This window comes from Rhinichthys klamathensis, unplaced genomic scaffold (genome assembly GCF_029890125.1).
Source record: "Rhinichthys klamathensis goyatoka isolate OS25496 unplaced genomic scaffold, OSU_Roscu_1.1 h1tg000186l_1, whole genome shotgun sequence".
Taxonomy (NCBI): Eukaryota; Metazoa; Chordata; class Actinopteri; order Cypriniformes; family Leuciscidae; genus Rhinichthys; species Rhinichthys klamathensis.
In genome coordinates, this window is record NW_026606714.1 from 1,684,712 (window position 1) to 1,699,690 (window position 14,979).

The 14,979-nt window shown below is 39.3% G+C and overlaps 2 protein-coding genes across 2 annotated transcripts in view; both read right to left on the bottom strand.

Moving 5' to 3' along the window:
* egf (epidermal growth factor) overlaps nucleotides 1–2,306 on the bottom strand; it is a 40,396-nt gene extending 38,090 nt beyond the window's left edge. The window contains exon 1 of the mRNA XM_056261847.1: nucleotides 1,746–2,306. Within this exon, the coding sequence (XP_056117822.1) occupies nucleotides 1,746–1,887 (142 nt within the window). The 5' untranslated portion in view covers nucleotides 1,888–2,306. The remainder of the gene's footprint in view (nucleotides 1–1,745) is intronic.
* Nucleotides 2,307–3,972: 1,666 nt separating this feature from the next.
* lrit3a (info leucine-rich repeat, immunoglobulin-like and transmembrane domains 3a) lies at nucleotides 3,973–13,580 on the bottom strand. The gene is made up of 4 exons (XM_056261848.1): nucleotides 13,205–13,580; nucleotides 11,677–12,143; nucleotides 8,371–8,676; nucleotides 3,973–5,272 (listed from the first exon to the last, which is right to left on the bottom strand). The coding sequence occupies exons 1-4, from the start codon at nucleotides 13,318–13,320 to the stop codon at nucleotides 4,230–4,232; spliced, it is 1,932 nt and encodes a 643-aa protein (XP_056117823.1). The 5' UTR covers nucleotides 13,321–13,580; the 3' UTR covers nucleotides 3,973–4,229.
* Between the last annotated feature and the right edge of the window lie 1,399 nt (nucleotides 13,581–14,979).

Consider the following 14,979-nt stretch of genomic DNA (forward strand, 5'->3'; position numbering starts at 1 on the left):
GTGTTGTGTTTGCGCTGTGTCCCGTGACAAGCAATGACGCGTCACCATGGAAACATTAAAGTGACAAATTCTAAATAACGGTCGCATTGGTGTGAAAGGAATAAAAGTGGAAGCTTGTGCGTAGCTTTGTTGCATTATATTGAAACTTTGTTAATGTTGTTATTGTCATGTGTGTTCTGGTTATTTGAGCATGATAAAACATGAGTCTTTATATGGCAATAAAACAAAGCTTTGTTGCGTTTAAAAAAAAAATATATATATTTAAGTGGGGATTGGGGGTGCGCCAACCCGGTTGGGACATAGAAGGGGGTGCGCAAGGAGAAAAGTTTGGGAACCGCTGCTCTAACATACTGTCGGTCTAACTATGCATAGGCTGGGGTGTGTACATGCTGAGCATTGTCTCCTCCCTCATAGAATCCGTCTTTGACTGATGTAGAGGATTTTTCATACATGACAGTATGACAGTACTCTGGACGCCCATCGGGCAGACAGTACTCTGGACGCCCACGTTGTCCTTTTATAAAGCCCGCCTTCGGCTGGCTCGTTGGATAATTACTTTGCTCGAAGACTCAGGCATCTGCCTCCGGCTTAATAGAGCGAAGTCAGCACGCACGGCGTTTTACATGGCGTTCCCATAGCGTAAGCTATTACGCAATAGGAGGAACCTCTCGAAAGGGAACGACTCGGTTAAAACGTAACCTCGGTTCCCTGAGAGGAGGGATCGAGTATTGCGTAATCTGCCGTGCTTGTGCTTGGTCAGTTTGCTTCAGTCGATTGAACCTAAAAGAACTCAGACGACGGGGCGCCCAATATATAGCCTTTGGCCACGCCCATCTAGGCGGGCTCTGACGCGCGAGGGCGCGAAGCACGCTCATTGGAAGCGGGTTCAGAGTCGACCCGTCATAGGTTCGTGCAGTTGCCGCAGCACAGCCAATGACCGAGCTGCCTCGCTCATTGCTGTATGCTGTGCAGCTGCAATGCGTTTTACATAAAGACTTCAATATTTCTCGAGAAAAGGAGTTTTCCCATTGCGTAAGCTATTACGCAATACTCGTTCCCTCCTCTCAGGGAACCGAGGTTACGTTAGTAACCGAGTCGTTATCTTTATATTGAGGATGCACTCTGATTTAATAGATATTTAACAGACTTAGAGTAAACACAGTAAATATTATGATTCATGAAGGGAGGGTAAAGTTATTTTCTCACAGCAGCAAAAATCTGGGCCAAAAGTCCAAAAGCACTCATGATTTAGTGTTTCCTAAAATTATTTGTTTAACAAAAAGTTCTCTCTTTATAGACCATGTAATGGCCACCCTTTTAACTATTAAAGTAATAGTTCAATAGTCATTACTCATTCCTATGCCATTCAATCCTGTACGACTTTCTTTCTTTTGTGGAACAGTCAGTGAGTGTAAATGGAGCTTTTTTTCATACAATGAAAATGGGTGGTGACCACAATTTAAAGTGCCATAAAAAGTCATTAGCTTCAAGTCCAACTAATATAAATAAATATATAATACATTTTAATTTTATGATAAATAACGCGCATTTAAGTGTCTGAAAACATTACATTCAGTTCGCACTGAAGTATATTCCTTTTAAAGTAATTATTTTCATAATACATACTCATTTTAAAAGTATGCAAGTGTCTTTTTAAGAAGGGTCCCTATAATGCACAGTCTGTCATAATACCTTGTATTAAACATCCCACGTTCAAAACTTCAACGAACACATGATGCACTTACCCACACAGCTGAAGTTTCCAGCAGCCCAGGCTCGTCTACCCCAGCATAGTGTTTCCTCAGCAGGGCCTGAAGCTCTGGCAGGGCCCATACTCACCATCCAGAACCACAAGAGAAAGGCGGCCGCTGTCGTCCTCCAGAACATAATCCTATCTGTTTCCACAGGGCTCTCCTCTTAGGTATTTCGATCACTGAGCAACACCATGGAGCCGTAACCCCCACACATCTTACACACACAGCCAACCAGCTTCAACTAAATGACAACTTGGGTGAAACGACTCCAGAAAGTGCATCTATATCCCAGAGGTGTCTTTTTTACACAGAGCTGGTTGAAAGTGAGAGTCCTGTAGGAGGGCCAGGTTTGTGTCAGGCACACACACAGAGCCTCAATCTCTCCAGTCCTCCGGTTCTCTAGCTGTTTTGGAAGCAAAGTATGAAATTCCTGACAGTCGCATGGTGAATTTGACACATGGTGAGACCAGCAAGGGCTCAGAAGAGGGTTTCCCCTGATGTAAGACTCTGGGCCTGAACTCAAGCAACACAAAAACTGCACTTCTACAACTTAAAAGTATAAATAAATATATAATACATTTATATATTATATTATATTATATGAGTTCACCTCCTGGCCTCTCAGTCCAAGCATGTGATTAGAAAGTGGACACACCTTTTATGCTGCTCATGAGTAATGGGATGCTCCCTCACACACACACACACACACACACACACACACACACACAAGCCACTGTGTCGTTGTGTCTGCATAGTCTGTCAGGACCCCAGAGTGAAGAATCATGGGGCGGGGCTTGTAAATGCCGCTACACGCAATCTTATTATACGAATAACTGTCATATTGTCATAGGAATTAGATGCACTGCTCTGGGAAAAATGCGTCAGGTAGGCAGGGACAACAGCTGCTCTGTTGTTCTCCTGAAGCAGGACAGGAAATGCAGCACAATGTCGCTCTGATACACACTCACAGGACGACAAGCCGGGGAGAATTCACGAACTAATTGAACTGACATTTAAACTTGATAGATAGACTAGTACTGAAAAAAGATAATCACTGTTTTCTATTTGAATACATATTAAAATGTAATATATTCCTGTGATGGCAAAGTTGAATTTTCATCATCATTAGTCTTCAGTGTCACATGATTCTTCAGAAATCATTAAAATAATGCTGATTTGCTGCTCAAGGACATCTTATTATCATCATTGTTGAAAACTGCTTAACAGTGATACCTTTTCAGGATTTTTTGATTAATAGAATTTGAAATACCTTTTTTGTAACAATGTAAATGCATTTAATGTCATTTTTGATCAATTTAATGCATCCTTGCCGAAAAAGGAATTATTATTAATATTATTTTTACTGGTATTACATTTCTTTAATGGTAGTGCACATGACAAGTAGCATATAACCTACTAAATTGTGCATATAATCAAGAAATTACAAACAAATGGATAAATAAATTATTTACACAGAAATTCGTCAATATGGGAGTTAGACCTCCAATTCAAAATAAAATCACACATAAAACACTATGAGGGGGCAATGAATAATTGATGTTATACTGTATGTAAACATGCACTAAATGATCTTTGATAATTTTTCTGTTTGCATCATTGTATCGTCTTGCTGGTTTTTCAGCTTCTTGCCTCACAAACTTACAGTATTCAACGTGACCATCTTGAAAACGAAACTCAGCGTCACATTGAAAACAGTTACACTTTCCATATCAGGTCTCAGGACTATGCAGTATTCAGGTCTCATGCTGTGCTGTATGCTTTGTGAATGGCCCCTGACACTAAATTTCATGCTAATGGAACAAAGCGTATATTTTAATGACAAGCATGGCATACAACACACAAAAACATATGCTGTGCACACAAACAGTGCACATAAATATCCTACTAAAAAAGTAAAGATAGAGAGGAAGAAACATAGAAAGAAACAAAAAATTAAGAGGACAGAAACATTAAACGCACCTGTTGCATTTAGAGGAATGCATACTATAGCCTAATCATTTAAACACACACATCGGCTCGACATAATATATGATCCTAGTAACAAAGATACTTGCCATTTTAAATGTAAAACTGACAGAAAGAGAGGCTGGTAACCCTCATTTGTTTCCAGTGAGCAAAAATCAATAACAAAAAAAACATAGGCAGTAAAAATGTTTAATAACATTTATCATGAATCTATTTAACACTATTTCATCATTCGTTGGCATATACAATATACACAACATTTACATGTATGTACACTGCATTTCATAAAAAGAAATACATAATTGTGTGTGATTGGGTGAAGAATATGGCTTTTAAAAATGGGAAATGAGACAGAAAACACAACGTGGAGTCAAAATAACTCTAGTAAGGCATTGAGTTTGACAGCATATCAAGAGCTTATCTTTTAAAACCGATGATCCCACAGCTTGTGTGTGGAAAGGATAACACACAAAGCCGATATGCCATTTATTAGCACAGGTACTCGGATCTAGAGCTGTCACTCTTGTACGTCATCTGAGAGTCAATGCTTGAACGTGAGCACAGGAGCATCCTCTCTGAATCCTGAGTCTGCCTTCGTGCCCACAAATCATTCGCCTGCCCGTTCAGAGTCCTTTGTTTCATGGTGAGCGTCTCGAACTTAACGTACGTCTCTTTTGAAAGGTCTTCATCTGGTCCACTGTTCCTGCTACTGTTTCCTTTACAGTACAGACACAAGATCTTGTAGAGCAACACCAAAATGAGAGGCACCGCAACTGCGCATGCGATCCCGCTGGCGATCATCAGGACTTTGTTCTGCCCATCGTCATCACCGTTATCCAGAGTACTGAAATCCACACATTGCTCTTTCCCAGACACCGAACCCTTAGTAACCAAACACACCGTGTAGAGCAGGTTAGGCATCAGATACTCCAAGAGCAGCTTCCCTTGACCAACTTCCGTATCGACCGACTCCTTATCCTCTTTCGCATCATATGGAAAGTAGACCACTGTTAGGGGCGCATTGCTTGGAAAACCTTCAGCGGTCCATAATAAGACCGCCGTGTCACTTGTCTCCTCCACTACCTCAATGTCTTTGATGTCAGCTTTCTTTTTGAACTTGTCACTCATCATTAAACCTTTGTCGCCTTTGCTTTGCTGGACCATAGCTGGTTTGTCTCCAGCAGGCGGGGACCTCTGAACTCCTTCGCCTGGTCTCAGACTCTTCCTGGTTGGCAGCGGTGGCATTGTGGTCATGGCAGCTCTGGTTGTAAGTGTGGGACTTAAGGAAGTATACAATGGCGTCCTAGTCCCTACAAAATAAGTCACGGGTTGACCATCGGGCAGCTTGGTTATGCTTATCGGTGGGGACTGCGTTGTGGCCTGCATCCCATCCACAGACAGGGTGATGGATGCCTCGGCCTTCCCTGCGACATTCTTGGCCTTGCAGAGGTAATCGCCTGCATCCTTAAACACGATACTGTGCAAACTGAGGATGGACCAATGAACCCCCTCACCTGGAGATTGCTGCACAACTACAAAGACATGAAACGGTGAGTAACAACCTGAACAATAGGTTCATAAGAAAAAGGTGAAAGGATGCTTTATATATTTAGCTATAACTAAGTAGGTTTACATTTGGGATGAACCGATATTAATATTCTGCCTAAGTTATGTCAAATACAGAGATGTAGATCTGAAGAAATACATACTCTACCATTGCGTCGGTAAGCTTTTTTAATGCTTTTGAAAGAAATATCCAATGCTCATCAAGGCTGCATTTATTTGCATTATTAGGGATGAACCGATATTATAATTCTGCCAGAAATAGTTCTTATGTTATGGCCTACAACTGATAAATATTGATACAGAATGAATTCATGTATACAGTGCTGGTCAGAATTATTTGCCCCCTTGGTAAATATGATCCAAGATGGCTGTAAAAAATAAATCTGCATTGATAATCCTTTTATATATAAATAGCAAAAATCTGACCTTTCATTGAAGTAAAAGAATTGAAAGTGGGGGGAAAATCACATTATGAAATAAATATTTTTCTCCAAAACACATTAGGAACAATTATTTGCCCCCTTTTATTAAATACTTTTTGCATCCTCCTTTTTCCAAGATTATGGCCAGCAGCCATATCACCCTGCAGCCCAAGACTGGTTGCCCACTGAAGCTAAGCAGGGTTGAGCCTGGATAGTACCTGGATGGGAGACCTTCTGAGAAAACCAGGTTGCTGCTGGAAGAGGTGTTAGTGAGACCAGCAGGGGGCGCTCACCCTGTGGTCTGTGTGGGTCCTAACGCCCCAGTAGTAATGGGGACACTATACTGTCAAAGAGCACCGTCCTTCGGATGAGACATTAAACCGAGGTCCTGACTCTCTGTGGTCACAAAAAATCCCAGGATGTCTTTCGAAAGAGTAGGGGTGTAACCCCGGCATCCTGGCCCAATTTGCCCACTGGCCTCTGTCCATCATGGCCTCCTAATCATCCCCATATATATATATATACCAATTGGCTTCATCACTCTGTCCCCTCTCCACCAGTAAGCTGGTGTGTGGTGGGCGTTCTGGCGCAATATGGCTGCCGTCGCATCATCCAGGTGGATGCTGCACATTGGTGGTGGTTGAGGAGATTCCCCCTTCCATGTAAAGCGCTTTGAGTGCCGAGAAAAGCGCTATATATATGTAATGAATTATTATTATTATTATTATTATAACAGCTCTGAGTTTTCTCCTATAACACCTGACAAGAGATCAGAGACCATTCCTCCATACAGAATCTCTCCAGATCCTTCAGATTCCCACATCCATGCTGGCGCTTCTTCTCTTCAGTTCAGCAAACTCATTTTCTATAGGGTTCAGGTCAGGGACTGGGATGGCCATTGCAGATGCTTGGACAGATGAAACAAAACAAAAAAGAGCTTTTTGGCAGCAAACACTTCAGATGGGTTTGGTGCACACAGGGATAAAAAAGTACCCCATGTGTAAAATGAAATACTCTGCTGTATCTTTAATGCTGTGGGCCTAATTTTCTGCCAGAGGTCCTGGACATCTTGTTCAGATTCATGGCATCATGGATTCGATCAAATACCAACAGATAAAAAATCACAACCTGACAACCTCTGCTAGAAATCTTATAATGGGCCGTGTTTGGATCTTCCAATATAGGCCGTGAGACAGAGGGTTGATTGGTACCATTTTGAGGGATTAAACCGCATGGTGATTTTTGTGTAGGTATATGACCCTGTATTTGAAAAATGTGTGATAGCATTAGATTCAAGGTAGTTTTTGGTTACAGAGGACGATTTTCAAACATATGTCAAGAAAAAGGATAAATGAATTTATCTTTAAATAAATTTTACATTTTATAAACATTTTATAATTTTTTATAAAATTTTATAATTTTTTATAATAAAAAAATTATAATTTTTTTAAAATAATTTTTTTAAATTATAAAAGGATACATTTTTCTCTCTTGTAGTCACTGAACACCTTACCTTGAGGTAGGATGATATAAGTGTTGATTTCTAATGAAAGCTACCATGGATCGGATGCTATCACACATTTTTCAACACTAGAGATGTGTACCTTCATGAAAATCAAAAAGAATGGTCACAATGGTACCGGTAGCCCACAAAATGGTACCGGTAGCCCAAATTTGGGGTCCCGTCTCATGGCCTAATAGGACAGTGATCCAAAAACAAACATCAAAACAAAAATGGGTCACTGAGCACAAAACCAAGCATCTGCAATGGCCATCCCAGTCCCTGACCTGAACCCAATAGAAAATGAGTTTGCTGAACTGAAGAGAAGAAGCGCCAACATGGATCTGGGAATCTGAAGGATCTGGAGAGATTCTGTATGGAGGAATGGTCTCTGATCTCTTGTCAGGTGTTCTCCAAACTCATCAGGCATTATAGGAGAAAACTCAGAGCTGTTATCTTGGAAAAAAGGAGGTTGCAAAAAGTATTTAATAAAAGGGGGCAAATAATTGTTCCCAATGTGTTTTGGAGAAACACATTTATTTCATAATGTGATTCCCTCCCCCCCCACCCCACCTTCAATTCTTTCACTCCAATAAAAGGTTAGATATTTGCATTTTTTTAATGTTTATATAATTTATATAATATTTATATTATATCCAGTATTTATAATAGGGATGCACCAATATATAAAATTTTGGCCGATATGCCGGTAATTATTTTGATCTTGGCCAGTCATTAAAATTGGCTAATATTAAAATTCTATAATATTTAGTCTAAATCTGTAATAATAATAAAAACACTAATCTCAAATCAATCATTTTAAATGATACTATATAGGCATCACAAAAGTATAATCTACAGTATTAAAACTGTACGTTCGTTTTGAGATTTGCTAAAGATTATATTTAACAGTGTTATTCAATTATTAGGTTTTTTAAAGATAAACTTTAAGTGGGCGTTAGATGACGGCAAAAAATTTATGTAAACACATTAACACACTAGTCCGACTTTGTCCAGCATGTATACAATTGGTCTACAATTGGCACACACACAAAGACAGACGTGAAAGTGTATTTAATAATCCCTCAAATATTTCAGTTACGTTTGATGTCATTTTTACTTGGACAGTGAGACCTCATACCTGTGTTGTTGAATGCAGATCCATCAGCTCTAGTCCAGAGAAGGGTGGGGGTAGGGAAACCATTGGCGTCACACCGCAGAATCACATTGCTGCCTAGTGATGCCGTGATCTTAGTGGCTGAAATCATAACTGATGGCTTGAGGCACTGATCCAGTTCAGCCCGCTGGAACAGGACACCAGCTAAGTTCTCTGGTCCACTGCATGTTAGAAACTGATCCATCAACGCCACAGGTATGCTGCTCATCTTAGACAACTCAATGAGCTTGGAAATTCGACAGTCACAGTACCAGGGATTGTCCTGCAGACCTGCAAATATTGAAATATCTGCTTAGAATATGCAATATGTTAAATACAGGAATGTAAATCTCCTTTCAGTTTAGGGGACAGGAAAAGCAATGTATTAAATATGATCTGTCCGTCCGTCCGTCCATCCATCCAACTATCTATCTATCGTCATGTTTGATTCCCATGTGAATGCATGAGCTGATAAAATGTATACCTTCAATGTAATGTCAGTCACTTTAGATAAAATCATAATGCATAAATGTAAATGCACTTATTGAAGATCTCAACATACTGAAATAAAGACCACAGGTTTACTTATTCAACTACCAAACAAACACAGCAGTTTAATGCCATCAAATAAGAAAGGTGTAAATCTTGCTGTAAATTCTAAAGCCAGGATGTCTTGTCTGGCTCGCACGCATACATCAGGTGTTGGACATTAAAACCACAGTCCACCCATAATTCTGTCTATGGCAGGATGAAGAACAGTTGACTGTAAACAAGGAATTAGACGGTCCACTGATGCAACTCAACAGCTGGATGGTGGCAACTGCTAATATCCTGATGATACAGGGTAATGCCCGGTCACATTATGCATTTGTGCTTATCTCTACACTTGAATGGCACCTGGTGAAAGTAAAGAATATGCAGTTGCAGTTTCACACGAGCAAAAATGCTGTGTATTAAAAAACACAGTCACTCTGATATGCAGACACACTGACATGATTGCGACTATGATTTTGCTTTTAAACAATTCAATAAATAAAAAAAATGATAAGTAACTTCAAATTTAAAACACAATGCTGCCAATTATATCACCAAAGAAAATGATATCTCCAAGCAAAACACTATAACGGCATTCTTGAACAAACAAGTTGATTGGATGATTCAATGACTCACTCATTAATGAGGGATTCTGAATTCGGAACAGCATACTGGCATATTACAGTTTCTATTACAGTTTCAGTCATATAAAGATATTGCAGAAATACTAAGAGTTGTAGGCTATACTGGTGTGCTGTTCCGAATTCACTTGTTTCAATATTGCAAGAATTGATTTATTAACTCACTTATAAGGATAGTCACTCCCTGAATGTTGCAGCGTTTTTGAACGAATTGGTTGAATAAATAATTGATGGCTCGGTTGAATAAACACTCTCTGGTCGTCACATTTTGGCGTAACCTGTTTCCTAATGTAATGTTAAGTATTTTTCTAATTTAATGTAAACTACGGGGGGCTGGGGGGGGGGGGGGGGGGGGGGGGCGGGGTGAACACTGAAATATCCTCTCCTTCAAGATGGCTGAAATTTTTTGATTGATCTGTGTAGATCGGCCAACCTTGATTAGTTTGTTGGAGCCTCAATAGCTAAATGAAAACTTTGAAAAAACTTCCATCATCATATCATATCATCAACAACCAACTACAGCAACTGGTAAAGTATTCTATACTTTAACCAAGTGCCATATAAGAGTACTCTCACTTCTTTTTTTTTATCCAGTAGGTCAAGGACACATGAATCTATCAAATTATTAACTTTCTCTTCGGCAATCTAAATGTCACTAAGCAAACACATGAATCATCCTCTTCTCAGATGAGCTCTTCAAAGAAACTTAAATCGCAGATCCTCAGACGCAGTTGGAAGCGCCATTAAAAGATTAGCTTGTACTTAACTTGGGAGAGCCCAATGAGACAGGCTAGATTTAGATATTTAAAGATCACACTTGGGCTTACAAAGACATGGTAAAGAGAGGGATATTGTTAAATCTTGCTTTCAATCTTATATACTGTATACAGTATCCACCCATATTTTTTGCATTTTAGCATTTTAGGAAGAGCCAACCCTTGTTTTAAAAAGAAAAAAAGAAGTACACATCAGCATACTTTTAAAAATGTAATTATTAAAGAAATAATATACTTAAAAAATATGATTAAAGGTGCTCTAAGCGATGTCACGTTTTTTAGGCTGATTTTTTTTTTGTCACAAACAGCAACGTCTCACTATCCGCTAGATGCCTGTCCCCTGTCCCCTGAACACACTGTAAAAAACGTGGTCTCTGTAGACAGCCTAGGCTCCACAAACAGCAACAAAAAAAACTGGTCCAACCTGGAATACGAAACATAACAAACAGTGTTCCAGCCAATAACCGACAATAAATATTTGGGGTTGGGGGTTAATGCGTGTGCAACGGAAGGGGGGGGGGGGGGGATGAGGAGGAGGGAGGGTCGAGCTAGCCTCCGTTTTGTTTGACAATACTTCGAACATCAACAAGAAGTGACATCACCCAACATCGCTTAGAGCACCTTTAAATGAAAACTTAATTTTCGGACACTTCATTGCATGTATTTTACAATTAAATTCAAATTTATTATTGCCTGATTGTATATTAAATCCAGTTGACTACAGTAAAGTTTAAATGTAGTACATATTTCAAATATATTAACTTAATTATAAATCATACCCCATTTTTAAACATAGAAACAAGAAACATAGTAAAGAAAGTCATGAAAAGTTTACACTTAAGTGGCCTTTTATTTAATTAATAATATTATATTATCTGCAAGTTTTGACTGCAAGTCACTGCAAGTGTACATTCAATACAATTAAGCACACTTCTATTTCACAAGGGAAAGCTCATACTGTACCAGTAATTTGACTCCTTAAAGGGATACCGCTTTGCTGCTTTGGGGCACCACTGACTTCAATAGTAGGAAAAACAATACTATGCAATTCATTGGTGCCCCAGAATTGTTCAGTTTCCCACATTCTTCAAAATATCTTCTTTTGAGTCCAACAGAACAAATAAATGTATAAAGGTTTGGAACAACCTGAGGGTGACTGAATTTGAACTATCCCTTTAACTACGGAGTTTCTTTTGCTGGCTTAGTTTATGTCAACAAAGTAAGCTAAGGTAATTTAGAATGAAAAAAAAATATTTTAAAAACTTTTCAATGCAATTTAAATAGTGCCTGTTCAACATCATTCCGCATATTTAAGGTGTGTCATTATCATTTTTACCCACCTAGAACAATCTTTTGTGAGGCATTGGCACTAGGCAGGATGCCTGAAAATGGAGGCCAGATGTCCACCAAGTCAGAGGGGAGGGTAGTTAGCTTGTTACTTGAAATATCTAGGTAGGTGATGTTAACCAGGTAAGGTGCTGCCTCCACAGGAACATTAGTCAAGCGGTTGTTGTGCAGGTCCAAGGTCCTCAGACTTGGCATCTCTTTCAGAGACTCCCAGGGAAAGATAGCAATCATGTTCCCATCCAGTCGTAGCTCATGAAGAACTTTCAGATTGTAGAAACAGCCAGCATCCACAGAGGTGATTGAATTGTACGTTATCCACAAGTAACGCAACTCTGACAGGTAGTAGAAGGCCTCAGTGGGCACTCGACGCACAGCTGTCTTCTCCACCCGCAGCTTCACCGTGTCCAAGGGGACGTTGACTGGAATATCTGACATGTCAGGGTCATTGCATAAAACAGACCTGTGGCAGATTTTCAGAGCACAGATTGATCACTTCAACCAATATGAGCCTATGTGTGGTGATGTTCATTCATTTTGAGTTTTATTAGTATATATGAGGAATATAGCCTCACAAAGTAAAATGCAAAGAATTATTTTACATGTATAATTTATGTTCACACTGGTCTGAATCTGTTATACCTTTAACAAAACATTTTGATGATTCAAAATGGTCTCCTGTATCGTGAGTGTTTACACTCTCAGGCTAAGCTCTTAAGATAAACAAGATAATACCCCACGTGATAGTTAAAAATGTTTTATTTTTATTTATTTTATTTATGACTCGTTAGGATGTTTGAAATCCAATATATTTATTTAAATATACATGTGAATAATTATAATAATATAAATCTATACATTTACATATTAGACTGTAATGTAATGACAAATTAAAATCCTTTAAAAGACTAAAAATCCAAAACTTAAAACTTAAAAATATTATTATAACAATGTACGAATAAAACGTTTAATTTAACAAACGTTTCAGATAGCCTACATTAGGAAATAAACAGATTTCCCTTCAGTGTCAAAACAAGATTTATAGGCTTAAATTTATATAGCCTATCTTGAGTATAAAGGAACATGCATAATTTAAGAAATTATATAATCCTTGTCGTAAGAGCATCTCGTTTGTTTTGATTCAAAAAGGCTATTGTGCACATTTCTTCTACTTTGGTCAAATTACATTTATAAATATGAAATATTTGTCTGTGGTTTAAGGAGGTTTTAAAAGTATAGGCCTAGTAACATAAAATGTTACTATTAAAACGTGTGGGCCTATTGCTGTTTCTCAAATGCAATTAATTTTCAGTTTATTCCAGCTCAACCTATTTCTTATAGGCCTATAGTATGTCTGTCTACTTATTCAATAATTTATGCAATGGACCTAAATTATGCCTTTTGCAAGGTTATGCTAAATAGGCTATCTTACTTAGATGAAATTTTATTAAACTTTATTATAGCCTATATTTATTATACTTTTTTTTAACTTGTATTATTATTATAGTGAAATAGTGTCCTTACCTGCTGCCAGTGCCATCGCTGCGTCCGTGGTACACGCAGGTGCACTGCGACGGACAGAAGGGTTGTGCAACACTCCAGCAGCACAGGAGAACCTGGGCCACCAGCAGACGATACATCCTTCAGTCACGGACACACATCAGATCCCAATCGATCATCAGTGAACAAAAATCCCTTTAGCAGTCCTCGGGGAGAATGAATAAAAGCAAGAAAAGTGCATTGCCGCATGCATCCTGTTTAGCATGCTAACACAGGTGAGCAGGAAGCTGAGAAGAACTGGAGGATTGGGAGGTGCGCGCGCCGAGATTAGAAAGAGGATTTCTCAAGGCTGAGTAGGTCACTAAAGTTGAACAGTGTGGGATGGGAAGTGTGTGTGTGTGTGTGTGTGTGTGTGTGTGTGTGTGTGTGTGTGTGTGTGTGTGAGAGAGAGAGAGAGAGAGAGAGAGAGAGAGAGAGAGAGAGAGAGAGAGAGAGAGAGAGAGAGAGAGAGAGAGAGAGAGAGAGAGAGAGAGAGAGAGAGACTGTGTTCGGATAAGCCCACACGCTATAATCGGCTAACTGCAAGGTTCTCTCATCGTCGTCACGTGACCGCTCGCTCCCAGACACTTTTCCATCTTGCACCTCCTGTCCTGTATGAGGCTGATTTTGGCTTCCGTCACCTCCCTTGCCTCACACTGTTAAGTGTTGCGTGCATTGTGTAGATGACACCTGTGTGTAAGCTGACGTTCAGGTCATGATTTACTAAGAGTAGGCCAGGTGGCAGACAGGCCAAACTGTTCTGTCTGGGTTGAGAGATGACTCATGACTGCCAACTTTTGAGTTCATCTTGAAGTGAGATTTGGGGATAGCCTATAGCAGGGTTCCAGACTGCGACCAAATTGGTCGCATATGCGACCGTTTTTTGAGAATGTGCGAGTTAAAATTGTATGTGGTCACATTTGTGCGAGTGGACGCTCGCGCAACAGAACGCCGCTGTATCAGCAGCTGCTGCAGTCCGTAACTTAACTTATGTTCAAAATGAACGAGTACATCATGAATCCATTTTACAAACTGTGTTTTTGACTTATCCTGAATCACTACGGTACGCCTATAATAAGTGTTTATATTCTGACTATTTTATCCCGGGCTCGGCTGCGGAGTTGCCCAGTGCCTGCGTGACTCACCATAGACATTAACGGAGAGAAGTAGCTCCGGCTACAGTGTTCTTCCGCAAGACACATGCAGTTTATTTATTGACGAACGTAGACGTCACGCGCAATGCACACTGATGGTGAAACGCGCCAATTATGAATTCAGGAATTAAGGCATAAAAATTAAAAGGTCTCACGAAACACCGAGCCCCTTCCTACGTCTTTTCAGCGGTTAGATGAGAGTAATCGCTCCACAGAGGAAAAGGAAATGATTATAAAATGCAGAAGGCAAGGAGTGTGAGATTTCGGATTTTTGTTACAACTATAAACTTTGATAACGGAAAATCTGTATCAGCATATTATATTACTCTAATCTTTTAAAATGTAATGCATACATTTGAATGTTTAATGATTTTTAAAAGATAGAAAGATGATGCTGATAGAAAGATGATAATAGAGAGTCAGACAGATAGATATAATATAATTCAAATGTAAATAGATAGATTGTATACACTCTAAACAATGCTGGGTTGTTTAAACTCAATTTTGGGTCAAATATGGACAAACCCAAATGTTGGGTTAAAATTTGAATTTTAACCCAACTTTCACTTTCAACTGTAAAAATGTTTTATTACATTTTTAACCCAA